This window comes from Taudactylus pleione, unplaced genomic scaffold (assembly GCF_031769625.1).
Source record: "Taudactylus pleione unplaced genomic scaffold, aTauple2 ptg000554l, whole genome shotgun sequence".
Taxonomy (NCBI): Eukaryota; Metazoa; Chordata; class Amphibia; order Anura; family Myobatrachidae; genus Taudactylus; species Taudactylus pleione.
This window is the reverse complement of record NW_028284956.1, coordinates 97,502-122,503: the sequence shown is the minus strand read 5'-3', so window position 1 is coordinate 122,503 and position 25,002 is coordinate 97,502. Positions and strand designations below refer to the sequence as shown.

General features: G+C 44.3%; 1 protein-coding gene across 3 annotated transcripts in view; it reads left to right on the top strand.

Moving 5' to 3' along the window:
- Positions 1-25,002, top strand: part of TP73 (tumor protein p73) — a 176,951-nt gene that overhangs the window by 94,259 nt on the left and 57,690 nt on the right. For all 3 annotated transcript variants that reach the window (XM_088452595.1, XM_088452594.1, XM_088452593.1), the window contains exon 4: positions 14,859-15,104. In XM_088452595.1, coding sequence (XP_088308721.1) covers positions 14,859-15,104 — 246 coding nt within the window. The remainder of the gene's footprint in view (positions 1-14,858; positions 15,105-25,002) is intronic.

Here is a 25,002-nt window from a genome sequence, read left to right as displayed (position 1 = left end):
CCTTGTAGATAATTATGATAATGTTGCCGTTAATGGATACTATAGAAGTCAATAATATCACAAGTGGGGAAATGGGTGCGATTGCCTCTTACTTAATGTTTTGTTTGTTATTTTCTAACAAAATTTGTTTAACATTGTTCAGCTATCTGTAGTATGAATGGAGCCATCGTCTCAGACTCCTCTATTAGAGAGCACTTATTGACAAAGCTAATAACATTAATTCTCGTGGTCTACAGCCATGGCCAAAAGTTTTGAGAATGACACAAGTATTGGTTTTCACAAAGTTTGCTGCTTCAGTGTTTTTAGACCTTTTTGGGCATGACACAGGACTGATGGTGGCGCTCACCTTTCCTTCTCCGGACAAGCATTTTTCCAGATGCCCCAAACAATCTGAAAGGGGATTCATCAGAGAAAATAACTTTACCCCAGTCCTCAGTAGTCCAATCCGTGTACCTTTTGAAGAAAATCAGTATGTCCGTGATGTTTTTCCTGGAGAGAAGTGGCTTCTTTGCTGCCCAGGCAACACCAGGCCTTCCTCCAAAAGTCTTCATACTGTGTCATGCCAACAGTAAAGCATCCTGAGACCTTTCATGTGTGGGGTTGCTTCTCAGCCAAGGGAGTGGGCTCACTCACAGTTTTGCCTAAGAACAAATAAAGAATGGTACCAAAACATCCTCCAAGAGCAACTTCTCCCAACCACTCCCTTGGCTGAGAAGCAACCCCACACATGAATGGGGTAAAGTTATTTTCTCTGAATAATCCCCTTTCAGATTGTTTGGGAGCATCTGGGAAAACGCTTGTCCAGAGAAGCAAAGGTGAGCACTACCATCAGTCCTGTGTCATGCCAACAGTAAAGCATCCTGAGACCATTCATGTGTAGGGTTGCTTCTCAGCCAAGGGAGTTGGATCCCTCACAATTTTGCCTAAGAACACAGCCATGAATAGAGAATGGTACCAAACCATCCTCCAAGAGCAACTTCTTCCAACCATCCAAAAACAGTTTGGTGACGAGCAATGCCTTTTCCAGCATGATGGAGAACCTTGCCATAAGGCAAAGGTGACAACTAAGTGGCTCGGGGGAACAAAACATCAAAATTTTGTGTCTATGGCCAGGAAACTCCCCAGACCTTAAGCCCATTGAGAACTTGTGGTCAATCCTCAAGAGGCGAGTGGACAAACAAAAACCCACAAATTCTGACAAACTCCAAGCATTGATTAAGCAAGAATAGGCAGACATTAGTCAGTATGTGGCCCAGAAGTTGACTGACAGCATGCCAGGGTGAATTGCAGAGGTCTTGAAAAAGAAGGGTCAACACTGCAAATATTGACTCTTTGCATAAACTTAATGTAATTGTCAATAAAAGCCTATGACACTTATGAAATGCTGTAATATTACCTCAGTATACCATAGTAACCTCTGACAGAAAGGTCTAAAAACACTGAAGCAGCAAACTTTGTGAAAACCAATACTTGTGTCATACTCAAAACTTTTGGCCATGGCTGTACAAGAATGTATAAATATAGTGTTTGAACAACCCAGATTTCAGTCTCTTGCTTGCAGGAACACCTAAGAATCATTCAGAAAGTGAAAACTCGTACGTTCGGGAATTCAAAGTTAGAGGTCTCTATACTTGTCATCATCACTTGTGTATATAGTTGGGAAATGCATTAAGAACTATCCCCACTTCCACACTATAGTGACATGACAGTTAGTGAAACCTTTGTGCGCCGTCTGATACTTACAAGCCGTCATTACACATTTGATCACTATACTGATAAACCGCTTTGCTATATGTAGCCTGTGGGCTGGGGATACTTATCTCTCCAATCTTTGCAAGCTCCATTCAGGGATAATTAGAAAGCAAATATGGGGCCGCTCTCACACAAGTCCCCGCAGATTTCCTCCAATCGAGATAGGAGAATGAGATAAATAAATACTTGTCCAGGTTGATTTTATTAACTGCCACAATAAGAAATGATAGTCTGCACGTATATATATTTTATCTGTAGCATGTTGACAGGTGTTTTTTTTTTCCAGCCATTATTTATCACCATGAAAAGACATACAATATAATTATTATGCTTACTTGGATTAATATAGTGTCAGCAGAATTCACAAAAGAAAATGCTCAGGTCACTCACTCGCACACCTAAAAGGACATCATTTTAATTAATTCAAAATTTAGATTTTTAGAACTTGTCTAGTTAATATTTATATGACAATTTTACTGTCAATTTTATTACGATCATTCTTGGGCATTATTATTGTTTCCCAAATATCAGGATTGGGTCAAATCACTGGCGTGTGGTCAATCCTACGTGGGAGGGATACGTGTTAAAACAGCTTCGGTTACACCTATTTTAGTTCTTTCACCGAACAGATGTATTTTGATATGTCTTGAAAAGAACCAAAACGTTGACCTACTATTTGACTAGTTTTCTATGGCTGTGATGGTAATAAAACAGCACTTTTTGGGGGATTTTTAAAAAAAATTGGTGAGTGCCCTTTTCTTCAACTTCTGTTTATGAAGACATCCACACAAGGGTTTGTTTGCGGAATATCTTGGAGTATCTGCACCTCTATGTTGATTACATCTACGTAAATGCAAGCACATGGATTATATATATACAGTATATATATGGGATGTAGTCGGTCTGAATACCGGCGCCGAAATCCCTGCAGGTCGAGATCACAGCACCAGTATCCCAACCGCCAGCATCCTTTAGGTAAGTATCGGGGTGTTAGGGGGAGGTTAGGGTTAGGTAGTGGGGTTAAGGTTAGGCATTAGGGGGAGGGTTAGGGTTAGGCACCGGGTAGGCAGTGTTAGAATTAGGGTGCAGGGAGGGGGAGGTTAGGTTTAGGCACTAGGGGGGGAGGTTAGGTTTAGGGACCGGGGAGGGGTGTTAGGTTTAGGGTGAGGGAAGGGGGAGGTTACGTTTAGGCACTAGGGGGGAGGTTAGGGTGAGGCACCGGGTAGGGAGTGTAAGGATTAGGGGTTAGAAAAATACTTACCGTGACTTCCTATGGGTGTCGGGATTCTGGCTGTCTGAATGCTGCTGTCGGTATTCTGACCATCGGCATCCCGACAGCCGGGATTTCATACCCAACCATATATATATAAATTAAATAAAGAAAAAGAGATTATATATATATATTTATATTGTAACACTTGGTAAAGCAGTGGCTTTTTAATAGCAGCAAACACTGCACGTCAGCATACGTGAGCATAGGCCTGGACACACACAGGTACAAAACAGAAAATAAGCAAATAAACATAAAAGTAAATGTCTCAGTACTCCTTGTGCTAATGTCTGTGGACCCTCCAGGTCCTGACACCCTAATGCTAACCACTCCCCCCCCCCAGCCTATCACCTGGCCAGTTTGTCCGGCATCAGGAGCAAGGAGCATCATGTGTGTGAGAGTTTTAAACCCTTCCTGTGCTGCTGACTTCATGCTGCCCCTGGGCGACCTGGAAAACAAGGAGTTCCATAAGTCCACTTTGAGCTGTGCAGCTCAGAAAACCCGGAATTCCAAACCTCTATTGTAACTGCCGAATGTGCTGGTCTTGTTTTCCTGTTCCTTGGAGGGAGCTTATCCCACCAGAATGTGGGCAATTCAGGTGAGAGACCACCCCTCTCACCACAATATATATATTCATACATACACACACAGGGCTGCTGACAGCTTTTCTGGGCCCAGGTACAGGGAGGGGGCGTGGCCAGTCCGGGGAGGTGGGACCAGACCCCATCCTTGCAAAAGATGAAAAAAATAAAATCCTTGCAGCGCCGGTGTCCAAGGGTGGGGGCGCAATCACTCTCCCCACGTACATATAGCGCCGGGAGAGAGAGAGAGCTGACTGCTGCTCTCTCCCTAGCCCAGCACACAGCGTGACAGTAGCGTGTGTGTTAGGCTGGGGAGACAGGCTGCTGCAACTAAGTAGTGGCTGCGAGGGGAGGGAGTGTGGGGTGGCCTGCCGGACCCGGGCCCCTCAAATAGGCCCAGGTAAAATAGTGCCCGCTCCCCCCCCCCTTTGGCCTTTACTTATGTAAAGGTTAAGTATTACATATAAAACTATAAATATTACATAAATTGTAACACATTGATTATATTAATTTGAGATGCTGTACTGTATGGCTTTCACTGCAATACTGTGTGCACCATGTGTCAGTCACTGTGATCCTGTGTGAACTGTACGATGACCACTATGATTCTGTGTATCCTGTATGGTAATCACTGGCATGCTGTGTGTCATGTATGGTAATCCCTGGGATGCTGTGTGTACTGTATGGTGATCACTGGGATGCTGTGTGTCCTGTATGGTGATCACTGTGCTGCTGTGTGTACTGTATGGTGATCCCTGGGATGCTGTGTGTACTGTATGGTGATCCCTGGGATGCTGTGTGTACTGTATGGTGATCACTGGGATGCTGTGTGTACTGTATGGTGATCACTGGGATGCTGTGTGTACTGTATTGTGATCACTTGGATGCTGTGTGTCCTGTATCGTGATCACTGGGATGCTGTGTGTACTGTATGGTGATCACTGGGATGCTGTGTGTACTATATGGTGATCACTGTGATGCTATGTGTCCTGTATGGTGATCACTGCGATGCTGTGTGTCCTGTATGGTGATCACTTGGATGCTGTGTGTACTATATGGTGATCACTTGGATGCTGTGTGTACTATATGGTAATCACTTGGATGCTGTGTGTCCTGTATGGTGATCACTGGGATGCTGTGTGTACTGTATGGTGATCACTGGGATGCTGTGTGTACTATATGGTGATCACTTGGATGCTGTGTGTACTGTATGGTGATCACTGTGATGCTGTGTGTCCTGTATGGTGATCACTTGGATGCTGTGTGTACTGTATGGTGATCACTGTGATGCTTTGTGTCCTGTATGGTGATCACTGGGATGCTGTGTATACTGTATGGTGATCACTGGGATGTTCTATTGGATTGGAGTTATGTTGCGTCCACTGGTCTCAATACTGATATCCGAATCCCGACAAGGGATTTAAGATAGGCATCGAAATACCGACGTCTATCTTAATCCCGATGCTGGAACACCGAAGGACGCCAGCCCGAACGAGGTAAGTCCGGGGCGCCCTTATCGTTAGCCGCAGGGGGGGGTTAGGTTTAGGGAGCATAGCAGGCTTTGGGTTAGGTTTTTTTCAGCTGTCAGGCACCCCCCCGGGAGGGTTAGGTTTAGGGTGCGGTAAGGGGGGTTAGGGTTAGGCACTCCCAGAGGGGGGGGGCTGGTTAGGGTTAGGCACTAAGGGGGAGGTTAGGGTTAGGCACCACTAAGGGAGGGAGAGGAGTAGGGAGAGGGTACTTCCCTGACCTGTCGGGATCTTCTTCCTTCAGGCTGCCGGCGTCGGGTTGTGAACCAACCACCGGGACTTCATACCCATTCTGTTCTATTTACTGTATGATCTCTGAGTTCTGGCTTTGTTGCTGTAAACCTTTCTGTAATGTGTTTTGTTTGTGTGTGGGGTGGGGGGTATTAACATAATGTCAGGGGTAATTATTGATGTCATTTGGATGTATATAATTTATTTCAATGTTGACATTTAACTGTTGAAAAACCCGGGCCTGGGGCACCTATATTTTTCCATCAATGCTCCTCCTAATGTCAAAGGCTGGCTATGCCATTGGTTATATCAGTATAGCAGTAAGGTCCAATAAGTCTTTAGATACTGAGATATAGTATAAACATAAAAGCACAGCAGAGAGTCCACAGACAGAAAACACATATACGTTTCTTGATACTTTGTTCCTTAAGTGAACCTTCACCCTTTTACCCTTCTCTAAGTATAATGTGCTCAGTATATTAGTGATGGAGCAGTCAGACTGTTTATTTAGTGGAAGACAGATAATTGTGCAAACATTTTGTGCATTGTGCATAAGTTACTTTTTATCTAGAGTAATGTTACTTTTTAAGCTCTGCCAATGGTAAATACTGAGATGTCATTATTTAATGCTACAATAGAATTTTTTTATGACTCCCTTCTGTCTCTGGTCAAAGTTGCAGTAGGACCGGTGCTTCAAGTGTAGCCACAGGAATGACCTCCGGTATTTGTCTTTTAGGATGAAGGTGAGCAGCTGATAAACAGGGACCCTATGTGAGGTTCCCCTTCCCTTTCATTACCAGCCCTGGGTTATTTAGCCTAGGCAGGTAGGAAAAATAGGGTGGGATGGGGGGTGATTGTGTGGAGCAGAATTGCTGGGACCAGTAGTCCACATTTAAAGACCAATATTAATAATAACACTATATTACCTCCAAAACCCCAGGGGTACGAATAAGAGATTTTAGCCCAGGGATGGTTTTCCTTAGAGACCGAGAACTTAATTTTTTCAAGGGTTCCCACTTCCCTAGGGATTCCAGTCCTGGGCTGGGTAGTGTAGGGTCGATTGTCATTATAGCAGGGGGGACCCCTAACTGTGTGACTCCCTGCTATAGTGTCACCAGCCCAAGCTGTTTCAGCCTAGTTCTGATTGAAAAATAGGGGGGATTCCCATGCAACACCAGTCTAGTCTAAATTACGCAGGACTGGTTAAGAATTGGGGCGGGGGATCCCCACTTTTTTTTTTTCTTTTACATTTTTGACATTTAATTTATTTACTATATTTTACACTATACAAGCTTGCACAGATCGTAGGGATCTGTGCTGGGCTTGCGAACCGCAGCGGATCCAGGCAGGATAGGGGCTTAGAAACCGTCGGGGATCGACAATAGATTCTATTTATAAGGTCAAAATGACCTTTAGTAAATAGTGCCTTTTCGGGATAGATTGACAGCAGGATCCGGCGGGCTCTGAACCACACCTACCCCGCCGCTTGCATAAATGTAACCCTATAGTGGGGCTTATTTTCTATCATTGCATTTAGGTGCAAAGTTTGCAAATGACCCGTATCAACTAAATAGCTGTTGTGGTTTTCTTTGTATAGTTGAAGTTAGACAATTAGGGGCATCATTGGTTGCTATAGTCTAGTGCAGATTACTACATTTTCCGGTTCAGCCATACACACTGACTAGTATAATCCATATTCTGGATCTACATCTTTACATAGTATAAAATAAAGTCCCTGGTAGGCGTCTGTCTGTTTGGGCTAATCTCGAGAACCACTGAACGGATTGTGATGCAGTTTTCACTATCCTATAGAGCATTTGTGGAGGAAGGATTAGGTGTATGACACATTAATGTAGGACACAAGGGAGCCGTGCAGTGACGATTTTAGTGAAGCAAGTCAATGAAAAAAACATATGTCTGAGCGATTTCTTGGCTTACGTTGCCTAAACCGTTAAAGATATATTACAATGATGGACCTTATTTTAGACCATGTAGAGATTGATACGTATTATCCGGTTTCTCTAGAAAAATTGATTTAAGCCCTATTTACTAAATCAAAATTTCAGACAGACACTTAGCCTGCTGGAGTTGACATGAGTGGAGACTGTTTTGCTCACGGATAACTTTACGTGGCCCTTCTGTGTGTCACTTTAAAACTAAGGCTAGGTACACGTGTAAAGATTTTCTGTCCAACCATCCAACTAGTTGACTGGTTGGAATGAAAATCTGGTAACATATGGGAGTAACTGATGATCAGCAATTTGCTCCTAAATGCCAGAAAACAGATGAAAATGGTCGTCAGACAAGTTTGTTAAATGTTTGATCTAAACAATTTGTTCAAACAAGAGTTTTTGTCCATTTTCCGGCGTTTAGGAGCATATTGCTGATTGTCATTTGCTTTCTTACCTTACCAGATTTTCATTCCAACCCATCAACTAGTTGGATGGTTGGACAGAAAATCTTTACGTGTGTACCCAGCATAAATCTTTTCGTGTTGACTTCAGGAGGAGCAACAACTAATGTCTTCTACAAGGCAATCTTATAAGAATAACTATGGCCGTAAAATTTAAATTTCTCCCGTGCGAAGTGGGTCGTTAGTATTATGATAAATTATAATAGATTGTAGAAAATATTTAGCTGTTTGACTTGTGCCAGCGGTGACATCACAGAATTACACAGGGTGTTTTTTTTCTTTTCAGTCCTGGAAGTGGTCTCAGAAAATAGTAACTGCCTCATTAACTGTGAGCTATTGCGTTGGTTTCTGTTTCAAAAAGGGAGATTGAGTGAAAGTGACAAATAATCTGGAAATGATAGATAAGTATCTCTCTAACATGGTCCATTTCACCCAGTACATAATGACCTGATACTGCTTTTCACACTGAATGAAGTAGTTTATCATATTTAAAGGCAAAGGGGTCTATTTATCATATGGAGAGAAGCCCTAAACACCCTTTTCACCAGAGATAGGGCTCACTATTTACGAGCCCCACGGCTGGCAATGGCTATACCTAGTGATATTCTTTATTGGATGCTTATGTAAGTAGGATTGCAGTGTTACCTGTATCTCTATCTTGAGATGGCAATATTGCGGCTCAGTAAAGGAAAAAAAAGGCTTTGTTTAATTAGATGAAGCATTTTTTTCCATTGAAGTTTATATTAAAATAGTTTTTATATTGTGTTCTATTTTACAGCAGTTTTATTTTTTATTTAAATTTTAATTGAAACTGCAATGGGAGAGCAAAGTCCGGGCTCTCAATAAAGTGCATATATGTGACTGGGTTAGAGCATCTCCAAAATGACAAGTTCCCAGTATGCAGTGGTTAGTACCTGCCAAAAGTAGGAAACACAACTGGTGAACTGAAGATTGGGTCATGAACGCCCAAGGGTCATTGAGGCGCATTGGGAAGGAATGTTGACACCTGTCCACCAAACAAAAGCATCTACGATGGGCACATGAGCATCAGAACTGGACCATGGAGCAATGCAAGATGGTGGCCTTGTCTGATGAACGATGTCTTCTGTTACATCATGTGGCTGGCCGGGTGCGTGTGCTTAGTTTACGGAAGAGAATAAATGATAAAAAGGCAAGCCAGCTGAGGCAGTGTGAGGCTCAATGCAATGTTCTGCTGGGAAACCTTGGGTTCTGGCATTCATGTGGATGTTACTTTTACACGTACAGATGTAGCCACCGTCACCGTTGCCGCATCACTCTTCGTGGCATAGCGCAGCTCCCGCCGGGCTGCGACTAGGTGTGGCCGGCGTTCTCCCCATTGCAGTCTATGGAGTACGTGTGAATACGCACGTGCACGCCATAGACGCAAGCACAGTAGTCGCGCCATCCATGCCACAATGTGCTCGCATAACGGCAACGATGGCGGCGGCTTCATCTGTACCTAAACGTTGTTGCAGACAAAGTGCACCCCTTCATAGCAATGGTACGAGTGCACCAGTCCAGGGCCTCGGTACAAGTATCCACCCCTAGTTTTATTAGCAGCACAAAAGTAAACCTACCATAAAAGTAAATCCTGGCCTGTCTGGCTCTAACTAAACAAAATTATAGGTCCCTCTGCTCTGAGAGAATCAAACATCCCTCTCACAAAACCAAAGTCTTAAGCACAGCACTTGCATTCAGTAATCACACTGTCTCTGTTCCCAAGGCAGTAAGAGACTGACTACAGTGACTGTAACACCCTTTATCAACCTCTCACAGGTGGTCTGGCAATCAAGGTTGCTAATTAGCTTCGGAGTACCAGACAGAAGCTAAAAGTCTGGGGCATATATATCTCCACTTGACGACCTATCCCCCCTTCTGTTTCGTCCTGTGGCATGGAACACTTGTAGCCTCTAAGTAAAAAACAAGGGACAAAGTATCAGCGCTGGCTAGTTGGCTTCCCGACCTATGCTCTACTGAAAACTTAAAATGTTGCAATGCCAAGAACCATCTAGTAATTCACCACTTGGTTTCTTTATTTGCAGCCATCCACTTCAACGGAGCAAGATCTGTAATCAATCATTGCCCGCTTAATTGGCAATGCTTCTTTTTCAATAGTGGCATAATTTCTTTGTATATTCAATTTCCTACTTAAGTAAGAGGATGCCCTTCACCACCTTTGCTATCCCTACAGCTGATATATATGTCTGTACGACATATTAATTTTTAAAGGCAGGTGTCCTCAAGACTGGTTGGGTGCACAGCGCCACATTCAACGTTTGAAAAACCTTTTCTGCTTCAGAATTCCACGTAACCATAACTGACTGTTTACCCTTGGTAAGGTCAGTTAAAGGGACAGCAATCGCTGTAGTGGCAGGGCTGCATTGAAGCTATTCACAGTGCCATGTAACACCTATCCCTTCCCATGTCCACCAGAGGTCATCTTAAACAAAAGTAGAGGATCAGTATGGCAATTACTACTGTATTATAAATGAATTCTGCCTATATGATCATAGAACTCCTCAGTGACTTCTAATAGCCTGGTATTTCACACTAGAGCACAGTGGTTGGCAACCTGATACGGTTCAGGAGGTGCTTGGGCGGTCCTCCTACCTTCAGGAGAGCCACACAACACCCTTAATAGCATTAATAATTTAAAAACAGTATAATTGTATGCATACTAGCTGGGATACCCTACGTTGCCTGGGTTGAAGAATGGACCTTTAAGTACATGTGCAGCCTTCATTTTTTTACACTGCAGACCAACACTGGAGACCATGACATTTGAAAATGTGCTTAGAGGAAATGAGTATCTGTCAGTGCAGGTGCAGTGTGACAGTTGATCCTCCGGCTCACATCTCTTCTGTTGGAGCTCTGCCTGTCCTCCACTGGTACGTATCAGCGTGTGCCTTCACTGCAGTTTTAGGCACTGGAAGACATCCTAAGCGAACTTGCTTAAAGCAATATTTCAAAACAGAGACTCTATGGCCTACTTGGTGGACCTCCATTGTCCTAACAAACTTCAAACATAGCCAAAAACCTAATCCTGGTCAAACTACACCACCATGCCAAATTTGGTGGAGCTAAGTACAAAACTCTGGCCTTGCATAAAGGATAGACAGACAGACACACACTTTCTCGCTTATAATATAGATATGCATTTACTCAGAGACACCTACTTGTAATAACTTACCAGCAGGCATGTTACACAAGAGTTACAAGCTAGAATAAGGAGCTGGGGGTGCTGATGAAAGTTGAGAGGGGCACAAGCGGGCCTAGGACTGCCTGAGGCCAATAACTGCATTTAGAGGATGCATTATCACATAACTCATCCACTATATCCTTTCTGAATCAGCAATAGATTTTATTTGCATTATTGAATAAAATTCCAGGTCTGCTGTTTACCTTTGTGTAAAATGCAACTTTTCTGCCAAATGGGGAGATGAGAGTTGATGGGGTCTTCAATCCCTCCCCCTATTTTCCCTTTACATTCAGTTCTGTGTCTACATCCCCAAAGGCACTTACACTAATAAACAAACTGCATTTACCTGTAATCCACAAGCATTGTCTGCCTCTATAATGCGTGGAACACACATTATTCAGGGTCAGTAACACAATCTTGTTGAAGTCTGGAGCCCCTAACTCAGATTATACCACTGGTCCGTCCACAGCTACATAATGGGACATAATGAGTCCTATTTGTAATAAACACATCGCCGACACCTTACTTTCAGCTGCGTTTATTTTACGGGTGTTGTTAGCGACTGTCAAGAGCTTGTCCTATAATTAAAATGATCAAGTTTCAAGGCAGAGATGAAATTTTGTTTTGAATTCTGATAGAAGAGGGTGTTTTTGTTAAATATAAAAACCATGTTAAAATTAATGTATTCCAAATACCCCATTTATACCATTTGCCCCCTAATGTGTGTACATTTATACCATTTACCCCCTAATGTGTGTACATTTATACCACATTGCTCCTTGTATTTAGATATCTCTATTAGTTTTATGTTTATTTTTTAGTATTACACTTAGGACTGAAAGCATGTCATCGGCAATTGCTCCCGCATTGTGTGCATTTAGCTTAAATTCTTAAATTCACCGGTAAGCTGACTGGCACACACCTCCGTCGCCTGATCGCTGTTATCATGGTATTATTGCACGCACCAGCCCTATCCATGCTGCACAAAAAAAGTAACCAAACAGGAGAAAATCCGCTAACGCACTGCTGTGAATAGTCCGCAATCCCATACATCTCTGTAACGTTTGCCTACATACAGATGCCCCATTACCACCAGTCACGTCCCTTGAGGTGCAACTGACTTGCGTCCGCCTGAATCCCCCTTAGTTTTGTGTGCTCAGCCTCGCGAAACGCGTCTACAAAACTGACTTGTATTCAACTAGACCCTTAGGGTTATCTTGGGTTATATTTAATAGAATTACTTATTGAAGCTGCCTGAACTACCTTGTGGGGTACAAGTAGAGGTGTAACATGCAATCAAAATTTGGAGAGGGGGGGAGCAGGTCGTTCTCTTTTTGGAAAATTGAATTATTGTCTCCTGTGCATGTGGGGAGGTCGACATATGCACACACTTAAGTATGGGAGGGGGTTCTGTAGTGTAACGCACCTCATTCACCTGATTCAGAGCCGGACGCAATTAGCGCTCACTGGTCTAGAAAATAGGGGTGGCTATTCAAATGAACCGTTCGCTCTTTGCGGTCTGTTCACACCTCTAGGTCTCAACGAGCGAACAAAACTTGCGGTCGTTTTTTGGAAAAATACGCCCCCTGGCCGCTCGCATTCTACGTCATGTCCGCTATTTATTAAATTAATCGAGTACATCGACCAGCGTATGAACTGCTCGCTATTCTTGTGGTTGGTTTTTCCTACCACAATCTTGCGAGCAGTTCTGGCTATAAAATAACCCAGTGACGTGGTCAATGACGCTGCTGTTTTAATTATGCACACCCATAAAACGCCCGTTTTGACCTTTAAGCACGCCTGCGTTCTGATCTCCACTCCCCGTTTTCAAGCACCTTCCCCTGTTACCACCCACATACGCCTCTTTCTGTCACTCAAATTTTCAGGCATTCGCTATTTTGCGAGCACATGAATTTCGACCGCACCGACTGGTTCGCGCATGCGTATAACGATCCGTACGCATGCGCAGTTGGGCAAACATTGCTCGGAGCGAACGAGCGGCCGCTTACGAGCGGCTCTGAATCAGGCCCTTAGTACAAGGTAAGGTAATGTAATCTCTTGGACATATCAGGACTGTCATGATTACATCTGACAATTTGTTGATTTGAGGCTTGTTCCTTAGTATGCTTGGAGGTACCGGTCTCCACTTAATTGCAGATATGAAACCCAATTTTGCGCTCCGTCTCTGCAGTTTCTCATATATGAGGGTGGTTAAAGCCGCACACTATTTCTCTACAGAGCTGAAATTATTTTTCTAGAGTATGACTAATGCCATTTTGATTTGAGGAAATAAGAGGTCATTTTTCCATGTGTAGAATCCATTAAGTGGCGCTCTCCTCATCGTAACATCTTTTATTATGTAAGCCTCTGCTTTGTATATCTGACCAGTACAGTGTATGTCGCCTACAGAATTGTAGTTAGGGGCCTGTATTGTTTTGTCTGCAGAGTTCGCCAATGACCGTAATGCTACAGGTTGCCTCATCCAAAACGACTTTTGCCCGCATTCAATGTCATTCTCTCCCGCGATACTTTTTCACCTGCCGGACTTTTCGCCTATATCGCGTGTTTTGGGTGCGGAAACTTTTCGCGCGCGTCCCGGCGATTCCCCGTATTCAATTTGAAAGTATTTGAAAACGCCACCCGGTGAAACTTGAACAGGCGGAAAGTCCTCTCCAAAATGGGGTAATCAGCCTGACACCCCCCAAAAGATGCACTGACATGGGTGATCACTATGGATACCCCCGAATTGGCCTGCTGAAGGTATTTGGGGTATTTAAATGGTCTCAATAGGTGCTGTTTTACGTATTTGCATAAGGGGTGAAGAATAGCATTTTTAAGGTTTTTTTGGTGAAAATGACTAGTCCCAGCAAATTTTGGGTGCCTGAAAATGGGGGGTAGCATATTTTAAAGGTGCTAAAGTAAAGTTTAAAAAATCGTGAAAAATCCACCTGCCGGAAGCACTATCAAAGTAAAAAACACCTGGGGTATACTTGGGGGACCCCCCTGAGTTTATTTCGCTAGTTTTTAAGTTTGTCCCCCAACTTTGAACTTTTTCGCTCCCAAAATGAAAGTACATTCTTGGGGTGTTCTAAAGTGTTTTTTAATAATTTTTTGACACAGTTTACCTTTGGGGGACTGACTAAAACCTGCACGGGAGTTCCCGCAATGTTGCACCCAAAAACCCAAATTCTGCACTTTTTTCCGCCTGCAATTCATAGGCAAAACTTTTTCGCCTATTACATTGCATGGACATTCCGCCTAGGCGAAAAGTCTTTGAAATCTAATACGGCGATACTTTTCCCGCCTGGTCGAAATGACGTCATTGGCGATCCTTTTTCGCGGATACGGACTTTTCGACTCAAATTGAATACGAGCCTTTGTCTCAGTAAACCCCACACCTGAGGTGAGTAGAACCCTGCATTTTATCGCATCTTTGCGAATGTAACCAATAACTAAACTTTAGGTATTTTGTGGAATGCTCCGATTTTTCATGCTCAATGGTGCGTCTGAGTGTGATGTGTTTTCCATTTAGTTCTCAGCTTAATCAGTTGAGTTGTAATTCTACAAAGGAGCCTTAATACTTTTCCCAGCCTTTTAAGCTGCTGAGTGCACCTTGTGTTGACTCGCACAGAGGTATTCCTGCTCACAACAAAACCTGTCACTCTATCCTCTTACAAGTGTTGACCTGTTAGAAAAAAAAAAAAAAAAACAGGAAAAACCCTCAGGAAATGTTTGCAATGGCTCCAAAGCCAGCATGTCCTTTAAGAATCCTGTAACAAGACACCGCCAGTACTGAAATTCAGCTGATGCTTGTACCGTACTTACCTGTGTGTTCTCTCCTCCTCCCCTCTCCACTCTCTTACAGTCCCAGTTTAATTTGCTGAACAACGGCATGGATCAGAGCATCGGAAGCAGGGCAGCCTCGACCAGTCCCTACAACCCCGAGCACAACTCGAATGTCCCCACGCATTCCCCCTACTCGCAGCCCAGCTCGACCTTTGACGCCATGTCTCCCGCTCCCGTCATCCCGTCAAATACAGACTATCCAGGACCGCACACCTTCGAAGTCACGTTCCAGCAATCCAGCACCGCTAAGTCGGCCACGTGGACTGTGAGTTACCCTCCTGTTTAATGCTCTACCCTGGAAGTATCTGTTGTATTGTGTCGCAGGATGTTGTCAGTGTCACTAACTGTCTGTACAGTAGGTACCACTTTCCTGATTGCTAAAAAGTCATGGTAACTGCTAGGTTTGTTACAGCGGGATGCACTTAGGCTTTGGGAGGGCACACACATGGATATACAGTACTGCGCCCTTGGTGCCTACATATAGAGCAAACAAAGCAGCCACTTATTTTGCGAGTGCTGGGTTAGATTGTTAGCTCATATTCTTCACTCACTGAATTGGTTTTACCGGTGGCTTGAGCATTAAAGGATTTAAAATGAACCTATTGGATAGTGTCATTCCTTGTTGTATAATAGGAACATTGTCAATTACAGACTCAAAGTAAATCAGAGAACTATAAAACACGGCATCTTTGCCGTAATAAATGACCCACAACTTTTAAAGTTTCTAAATGAACATGGTTTAATTGTAATTAATGCAGTGAGGTTTCTCGACAGTAGCTCATCGTTGAGTACAATACGGATACCAAACATTGTTGGTACCCAGTAGCTTATTAAGTACCATACAGATACATTAGATGGACAGCGTACTGTAAACTACGGTGCTCTCATTGAAAGTTTGTGTTCTGGAGGTTTGTTGTTAGTTGGTGCTGATGACCAAATGCCTCTCGTCTTCCTGACTTAAGGCAGTTCTTGCAATCCTCTAGCTCCAGGGGGGAGATTTACTAAAGCTTCTAAAACAGACAAGTGGTGGGATTGCCCATATCAACCAATCAGATTCTGTCTATCATTTTCTAGAATGCAATAGAGAAATGTTAGCTAGAATCTGATTGGTTGCTATGGGCAACACCAATACTTGTCTGTTTTAGAAGCTTTAGTACATCTACCTCCAGGACTCTTCCCTGTCTGTGAGGCACATAGGGTGTGAATAATAATAATATATCTGAGTTAGAGGGGGGTAGTCTATTAAAATGTCTTGTGGAGTAATGGTAATTGAATCAATTTCCTGTTCTGTAAGTCATATTCTACATACACAGATGAACACATGTATGCCTATGACACAAAATAGCCATGATGAGTATTATAGGATTCTTGTTTGTAGTTTTTCTTTACAATCTAAAAAAATAAAAAATAAAATAAAATAAGAAAAAAACTACACGGAAATATGAATACAGAATGAGCGTGGTTTTAACAGTTGAAAATTTTATTTTTATTTGTACTAAATGATGTGGCAGATAATAACTTAAGTTAAAACAATTTTTTACAATTTGAAAAACCTACTTTTTTGACTGTAATTCATATTAAAGTGCGTGAACATTTTTACCAAACAACATCCTCATTATAAATTGGAACTTTTATGACAATGTTTTGTACGTAAGGGCCTGATTCCGGCAATGGGTGCTAATGCCACCGCTGTTGTGAATATGTACGCCGCAGCTCTGCGAAATTAAGTAAATGACGCAGCCGCTGGGATTTGTATTGAGATGCCTGGTGGCGGGTGTGGTATAAGAGATAGACAAAAATTTGTTACACAATGTCTAGATCTACCCCAGTTGTTAGACAGTCAATAAGGTGGACACACTAAAGGTCGACATGTAAGAAGGTCGACAGGTGCAAATGGTCGACAGGGACAAAAGATTGACATTGAAAAGGTCGACACGGAAATGGTCGACACATTTTAAAAAATATATATTTTTTTTGCATAAATACCATTCGGCCCCTTGCGGGCTCGCTTCGCTCGCCACGCTGCGGGCACGGTGGCTCGCTTCGCTCGCCACATGGATTTATTCCCCCTCCATGCCCACTTGGATGGTAGAGAATGACGTTGGATGGTAGGGAATGACGTTGGACACTGGCTCATCTTAAGTGCCTAATCCCAAAAAAAAAAAAAAGCGTTGACCATTTCCATGTCGACCTTTTGACCCTGTCGACCTTTTTACATGTCGACCTTTAGTGTGTCGACCTTTACTACCTGTCGACCTTTTGTACCTGTCGATCTATTGACTGTCTAACAACTGGGGTCGATCTAGACATTGTCTAACTAATTTCTGTCTATCTACAGTCCGGCATCCCTGCTGGCGGCTTCGCAAATCAAAGAGATTGATTAGAAAGATGCAGAATTGGTCGCAGATTAGTTGATTATAGGACTTTGAGTAACCCTATGGTTGCACAGAATGGCCGCTAAAACTGAGACTCCGGAGCCATTTTTACTACGCACGGGATCACAGTCATAGGTTGAGATGCCCCTGAAAATGGTCGCCACGCGCCTGTGTTTGAGTTGCCACCTCCCCATTGTCGCCCACAAACGGTCCCTGTCTGTCAATCACTTTGCAAATAAATTCTCGCTGCGATCAACAACGGTATTTGCAGTGCGCAGATACTGCGCAGATCACAGATAATCGCTCAACTTGCGGAACCTTGCCATTGCGTCCTTCTCTGAATCCGCCCTTAGTTATTTAATAGGTAGATGATAGGAACTAATGCTAAAATGGAGAAATACATCCAATAATTGCACTTTTATATAATATAGATACTGAAAAATATAAATAAAATTAAATTTAAAAAAATCACTGTTGCTCCTAAAAAGTTTTTGAAACCACTTTATATTATAACCCCCCCCCCCATCAAAAACTAATTAAAAAACAGGATAAGTGTAACATGGGGCCCCTAAATTATATGCAATGAAAAGAGAAGTGCTGGACATTTATTGTACAGATGCCACATAAGAGGATATGACTGATATACTCTACTAATTAATGTTATCTACATATTACTGTGAATGTTCTGTCTTTGTCTAGTGATTAAATTTAGTCAAACTATAAATAGTAAATGGAAAATAAATAGAAGAAAAAACAATGATATACATAACGAATGCAATGACATAAATGTTAAAAACAAATTAGGACTTTTTTCTCATAAAAAGTTCATGTTTATAGCTTTTGTTGAAGTATGTGCGTGTGTGCTCGTTTGTAGGATTCCAAAAGTAAGCCTGGTGGAGATGGGCATTCGCTGGGCTCTAACTACTAACTGTCCCTAATCCTACCTTAGGATGCTCCGATTCTTCTCCCGGCTGGTCTCCTCCGCACTCGGTCGTACACTTCCGGTACGGCGGTCCCGCTTGGCGCTGACCAACGCGTTTCGCGCTGTCTCACTTTTCTGTGTAGGCAAGAGATGAGAATTTTGAAGGAGATACAGGGGTGGAGAGGGCCACCAAGGCATTTCCACGACAAAAATGAACTTGAATTTCACATCACCTAATTTTTTTGCCAAATTAGCAAATTTTTAGTAGTAAAGTCGACGTTTTGTTTAACAGAAAGGGGTGAATCTGAAGTGGCAGAGGTTGGACCTTGATGTGAAGTTTTCACAGTGCGGTTCTTCACACGTAGGGGTGAGCAACCGTGTCAGAGCTGCTGAATTTGAGTAGGAGACGAGAGAGATGAGCACTGGTGAAATGGACAGTGCTAGGGGCTAAAAAAGAGGGATGAGGGCACTGAGGGCCTAATTCAGACCCACTCGCGAGTGCATAGCGCTCGCAAACGGGTCGATGTTCCCCCACTGCATGTGCGCCGCCTCCGGCATGCGCATGCGCGAGCCCCAGCGAGCGACAGCAGCTCCTTCGCTCACTACAAGAAGGCTGTCGATGTTGATTGACAGCTCGCCCCGTTTTGTAGGCAGGGAGGGGGGCTGGCTGCACAAACGCAGGCGTTCCCTTAGGAACACCTGCCATTTGTCGGCGGCCCTACTGACATCACTCGTGATGTCAGTAGTGGACTTCCTGCTCTATTAGAGCAGGAAGTCCACTCGGGCTTGCGGGAGCTGAGACCCTCCCGCAGGGTCTCGACGCAACCCCGATATGGTCGCGATAATCGCGACCATCGCCAGGCCGCCCGCACTAGCTGTGGGTTATCACCCACAGCTTTGCGAGCGACCTGGAGGCCGAAACAAAAAAAACCCAAAACGCCCTGATTCAGAGCGAGCTCACGCAAACAGCGAGCGCCTCTGACTCAGGCCCTGAGTGTGACAGTTTACATACTAAGGAGAAGGAGTGAACTGTTGGAGGGTGATGACGCATTACACGGCAGAACACGGGTAGATGTATGAAGCAGTGATAAGAGTGGGGAAGTGTGCCAGTAGAGAAGATGCCCATGGCAACCAATCAGCTTTGAGTTTGCATTTATAAAGTACATTCTATTAAAAGATAGGTAGGAGCCAATTGGTTGCCATGGTGAACTTATCCACTGGTCGCACTTCTCCACTCTTTTCATTTCTTCACCCTAGTCTGCAGTGTCGTAACAGGGCTCTACAACGCCCTGTGATGTCCCCTTCCCCTAAACCTATGATGTCATGACCTGTCATGACATCACGCCTAGGAGGCAGGGCCACCGGCTCCGGTAAGTAGAGCTCCACAGGTTGCAGGGTACCTCTTGGCAGCTCTGCTGTAGCGCTACTGGCTTGCAGGGTGCCATTCCAGGCACCTTGAAAGCCACATTCAGGTGCCAGGGGCCAGTGACAGTGCCACCCACTGTACTCTAAGCGGTGCCACCGCCTGCACTTCCCTAGTTACTGCCCTGCTAGTGTGCGCGTGGTAGGACATGTGGTAGGGATTATAGATTGTAAGCTCCATTGGGGCAGGGACTGATGTGAATGCCCAAATTATCTCTGGCGGAATATTTGTACGCTATATAATTAACTGATAATCTGTAAATGCCTGTGGTTACCCTTTTCACCTTAATGTTTTATACATACAGTACCAAGTAGGGTAGAAACTTGTCTCTCAAGAGGGAGCATTGTCCTGCCTAAAATGAGTTTCTTGCAATGAGAACATTAACTTAGAGTCTATGTAGGTGGTAGGAGAGCTGGCACCTTTCATCAGCAATGTGGCATCCTGTGAATGTTTTCACGTCGGACAAGGAGACAAATAAACCCATTATATAGTTGAAAAAGATTACACCGTATACATCCTGATTCTTAAGACCTCTCTATATATTACCAGTAACAATAGAGGGGACAGACTAATATTCCAGTCTTCTGACATGGAGCCAGTTACAGAAGTATCATCCTACTAATATAATGTAACTCACCACAAGATAGAGGTCCATCAGAATGTAAGGTCAAACCTCAAGGCTGGGGGGCGGGCTTGTGTGGTTGTCACCAGACTTTGGGTAGCCAGTAATGTTAGGGGGTTGTGATGGGCTATGGCTGGAAGGCCTAAGCCTCTTTACGGGTGTTTTTCCCCACCCTCCATCCCTACTTTTTTTTTTTTATGTCAGGGCTTTGAAACCATCGTTATTGTTGACTATTCTAGGCAGGAAAAAAATGGCAGCTCATGAGTCCAGGTGCAGTTGTGTCCTTTTGGTTGGACTCACCTTGTTTAACTGTTTACAACACAAGGTGACAATATTAAATGATATGCTAACTAGTAAACATGATAATAAATAGGCAATGTTAATCAACCGTAAAAGTGATCCCTTTTCCGACACTCACTGGGGGTCAAGATATATGTGGCAGCACCAAAGCCATTATTGTTTATTTTAAATGCAGTTATACTGGATAGTGAAGGTGTAAATAATATACACGTGTCATCTCCCAGATCCGGCCCCGCCCCTGAAAGCATGACATCATGACTTTACACGGAGGGGGCGGGCCCAAGGACCAGGAAGTGCAACACTACCCGGGGCATCCTCAGGATGGTCTGGGAGGCTGTGCAGGCTGCAGGGTGTCTGCCTGTAGCATCCAAAGGACACTCCAGACGGAACTGCAGAAGTGATATAAGCCAGATGCAAGGGCCGTGGTAGGGATGACTATCGGTGTGGTTACCATTGATTGTCACCATCAATGGCAAAATAGCAAGTGACCATAGATGGAAACCAACTATGCAATGGATGACCATCGATGGTTTCACCAACCGATGATCATCCCTGTTCTATGACTGACTGGCCCGCGGACCCATCTGCACCGGGGGCGGGGCTTTCCTGGTGTTGGGGAGGTGGGGAGGAGCTATACTCCGTGTCCGGCACCTTGTTAAAAAAAAAAAAATTCGGTTATGCTGTTCCATCGATGAAAGGAAACTATCTGGTTCTCCCCATCGATGGTAAAAAAAACATTTGACATCGGCAATAAACCATCAATGATTACAAATTATCGATGGACATCCCTAGGCCATTGGACAGAGACAGCACCGCCCAGAGAGCCCTGCACTCTGTGCAACACCACCATTCGCCCACCCTAGTTACAGCCCTGTCCAAGAGGAATGTTACGGCGCGGTTCCCCAAGTGGGCGAGGGAATGAGAACTTTTATTATGCTTGTGGTGTTCTGTGCAAATTCGCCTCTGAACAGGTGGAGAAAAAAAGTGCAAAATTGCTATTTTGGGGTGCAAAGGTGGGGAAACCACTCTGTACCCTTGGGACAGCCCCCCAAAGGATAACTGAGTAAAAAAAAAAAACTTAAAGTGAAGAACACCCCTAAAAAAGCACTTTGAAAAAGGGGGTGAAAAGTGGAAAGTGGGGGTACAAACTTAGAAAGTAGCGAAATAGACTTTTGGGGGGTCTGCAAGTATGGGGGAGGTTGTTTTTTTATTGGAGGTGTTGGCTGAAGGTGTGTTTTTTACGTTTCTTATAACTTCACTTCAGTGATTTTTAAATATGCTAGACCCATTTTCAGGTACCCCAAATTTGCCAGGACTATTTATTTTCGCCAAAAAATACAGCTTTATGCCATTCTTCACCACTTGTGCAATGACGCTAATTAGTGGCAGTTGTGCAAACTTAAGTGTCCCAAACTGTTTCATTAGGGCTGATCGGGTACTACTACATTGATCCCCAATGTGTCCGCAACTTTTTGGGGGGGTTCAGGCTGATTTCCCCTATTCAGACACCACTTTTCGCCTGTTCTGACTTCGCGTGTCTCCGTCTTTGCGTCTTTTGGAATTGAATAGGGCGAATCGCGGGTACGCGCACGATAAGTTCCCGCGGCTAAAATACGCAATGTAGGCAAAAACTCCGGCAGGCGAAACTTTATCGCGTACGCGAAACTAATTGAATACAGGCCTATGTTACATCCAAACCTCCACATTTACTATTTAGTGGTTTGGAATATGACTCTGAAACTGCAATTGCAAAAATCTCGGGAAATGCTATCTGGCCAATTAGAACATAAAAGACGGCACAATACACGTGTTAGTCACCAGGGCAATATGATTTTAACATTATTTTAAGGAACAACATTATTTAATAGTTTAATCACTGGGGAATAATAATCTTTGACCGAGCAACACTTATTATCATAGTATTTTAAATGGTGCACACGTCAAAAAATAAGTGTTGCCCCCGTCATACATTATTATTATTGCCCCCATAATTTAAGTATTAAATAATACTGCCCCATTAAAATAATGTTAGAATCTATTGGTCCTTTATTATAATCACATGTTAATTTGTCACCCCTAATATAGTCATACATTATGAATACTAATTGCTTTTGCCCGCTAAGCAATGAAAATGACTGCCCTCATAGTTTATAAGTGTATTGTGCCTCTTCTTATGTTCTGAATGACCCGATAACTCAATCAGCGTGCAGTTTGCGCCGTCCTGCCTATCGCAAACACCTGTGTTCGCAGCGGTTTGGAGACCCGAATCTTAATAAATCAGGTGGTTTGTATTTTTCAAATTAGTGTTTAATTTTTTTTTACATTTAGATAAAGCGTAACTGCAAACTCGTACATGGAGCAAGGCTGCATCCGACATATAATCTGTCGCTGCATCGCGACAATGTCTCATGTGGCTGCTGAGTCACGTGTGTATACATAAGCTTGCGCAGATTTAGAGGAAGGTGTTTGCAACATAGACAGACATATGCCACCCGCCACCACCCCAGGACATGGACTAACCCTCCCCCCCCCCCCCCTCCTCCAGGACATAGGCCCTCATTCAGAGGAGCTCTGAATGTGGGAGGCCGCTTGTGTTTTGAAGTGCAGCCTCCTGGTCGCTAGCTAAGTAGCACCCACAGCTTTAGCGACCGACCAGGTTGATGGTCGTGATGGTCAAGACCGTTGCGACCATCGGGGCTTGCAACGAGACCCTAAGGTTGGGTCTCGACAACCGCAAGCCCCAGGGAGCTTCCTGCTCTGATCGAGCAGGAAGCTCTCCACTGACATCACTGCTGATGTCAGTGCGGCCGCCCACAAAACGGCAGGCGTTCCTTAAGGAACGCCTCCATTTGTGAAACCACCCCCCCTCCCCGCCTACTAAACGGGGCGAGCTGTCGATCAACATCGACAGACGCCCCGTTGGTAGCGAGCCCCGGAGCGAGAGAATTTCTCTCTCGCTCCGGGGCTTGCGCACGCGCAGTGCGGCCGCTGCGCGTGCACAGGGCCTAAACATCGACCCGCTTGCAAGCGGGTCTGAATAAGGTCCATAGACTCCCCTACCCAGGATCAGGGCCGTAACTAGGGTGTTGCGACCAGTGCCATGGCACAGGGCACCGCAGGGGAGGGGGTGCTGTTTGGGCCTGTCAATTTTCCTGTTTATTATCATTCTCACTTGTAGCTTCCTCTTCTTCTATCCCCAGCATCTCCTGTCCTCCCTATCTCTTCCCTGGCCCTTCCCCATGGGGTCATGGCCCTTTTTCAGGTGCACTATCTTATGTCCCTATTTTAAAAATGGGGGGGAGGGGGGGGTGCCAATGCTCTCTCTGGCACAGGGCGCCAAAATGTCTAGTTACGGCTCTGCCCAGGATATAGAACATCCAAGCACGCCCCCCTCAGGACACAGACTAATCACGTTGCCCCCCCAAAGAGGACATAGACTATTAAAGCCCTACAGTTGGCCTTCCTGATGTAGAACACCTGCTGATGTATTGTGGACGTTCTCTGGCAGTAGACTTGGCGTTTTGTATATAGTGTTCTGTGTGTAACTGCTGTGTGTAACATGTGTTTGGATTTCAGTGCTTAAAAAATGTCCACAACCTACAGATCTATTTGTTTTCTTTAGTTCAGCATAACAGGTACCTGCTCCATTATGATTTCTGTTTGCCTGAGGCACGGGGAGACGAGGCACTTCTGCAGACTTGTCATGGGGTAAATCCCACTTCAAAGGCCATGACATCGTGCCTAAGATAACCTGCCTAGAATGCATTCCTTTGTGTCATGAGTGACATCCAATGGCGGGACAAAGAAACACTGTCACTACTTTCCAGTATAATACAGATATATTTCACTAATTAGCAATATCAATTCGGTAACAAGTTGGATGTGTCAATTTTGATTCATAAACTGGTTATTTTGTGCAGCACAGTCTTCCCACATCAGTATGACTATAGCCTGACATTACTACTGGGTGCTGCTGGGGACCCTACTCCTTCCACTATATAACTCTCAGCCTGTGGCTTCTTGCTGCCTCCATTCCCCTACCCACATCATGTCACTGCCTCTGTCACATGCAGCCCTGTCCTCACTAACACATCACTCATCTCCTGATATACTCTGTGCTGCTGGGGGCCCTGCTCCTCTCACTATATAACTCTCAGTCTGTGACTTCCTGCTGCCTCCATTCCCCTCCTCACATCATGTCACTGCCCCTGTCACATGCAGCCCTGTCCTCACTAACACATCACTCATCTCCTGATATACTCTGTGCTGTTGGGGGACCCTGCTCCTTCCACTATATAACTCTCAGTCTGGCTTTCTGCTGCCTCCATTTCCCTCCTCACATCATGTCACTGCCCCTGTCACATGCAGCCCTGTCCTCACTAACACATCACTCATCTCCTGATATACTCTGTGCTGTTGGGGGAACCTGCTCCTTCCACTATATAACTCTCAGTCTGTGGCTTCCTGCTGCCTTCATTCCCATTCTCATATCATGTCACTGCCCCTGTCACATACAGCCCT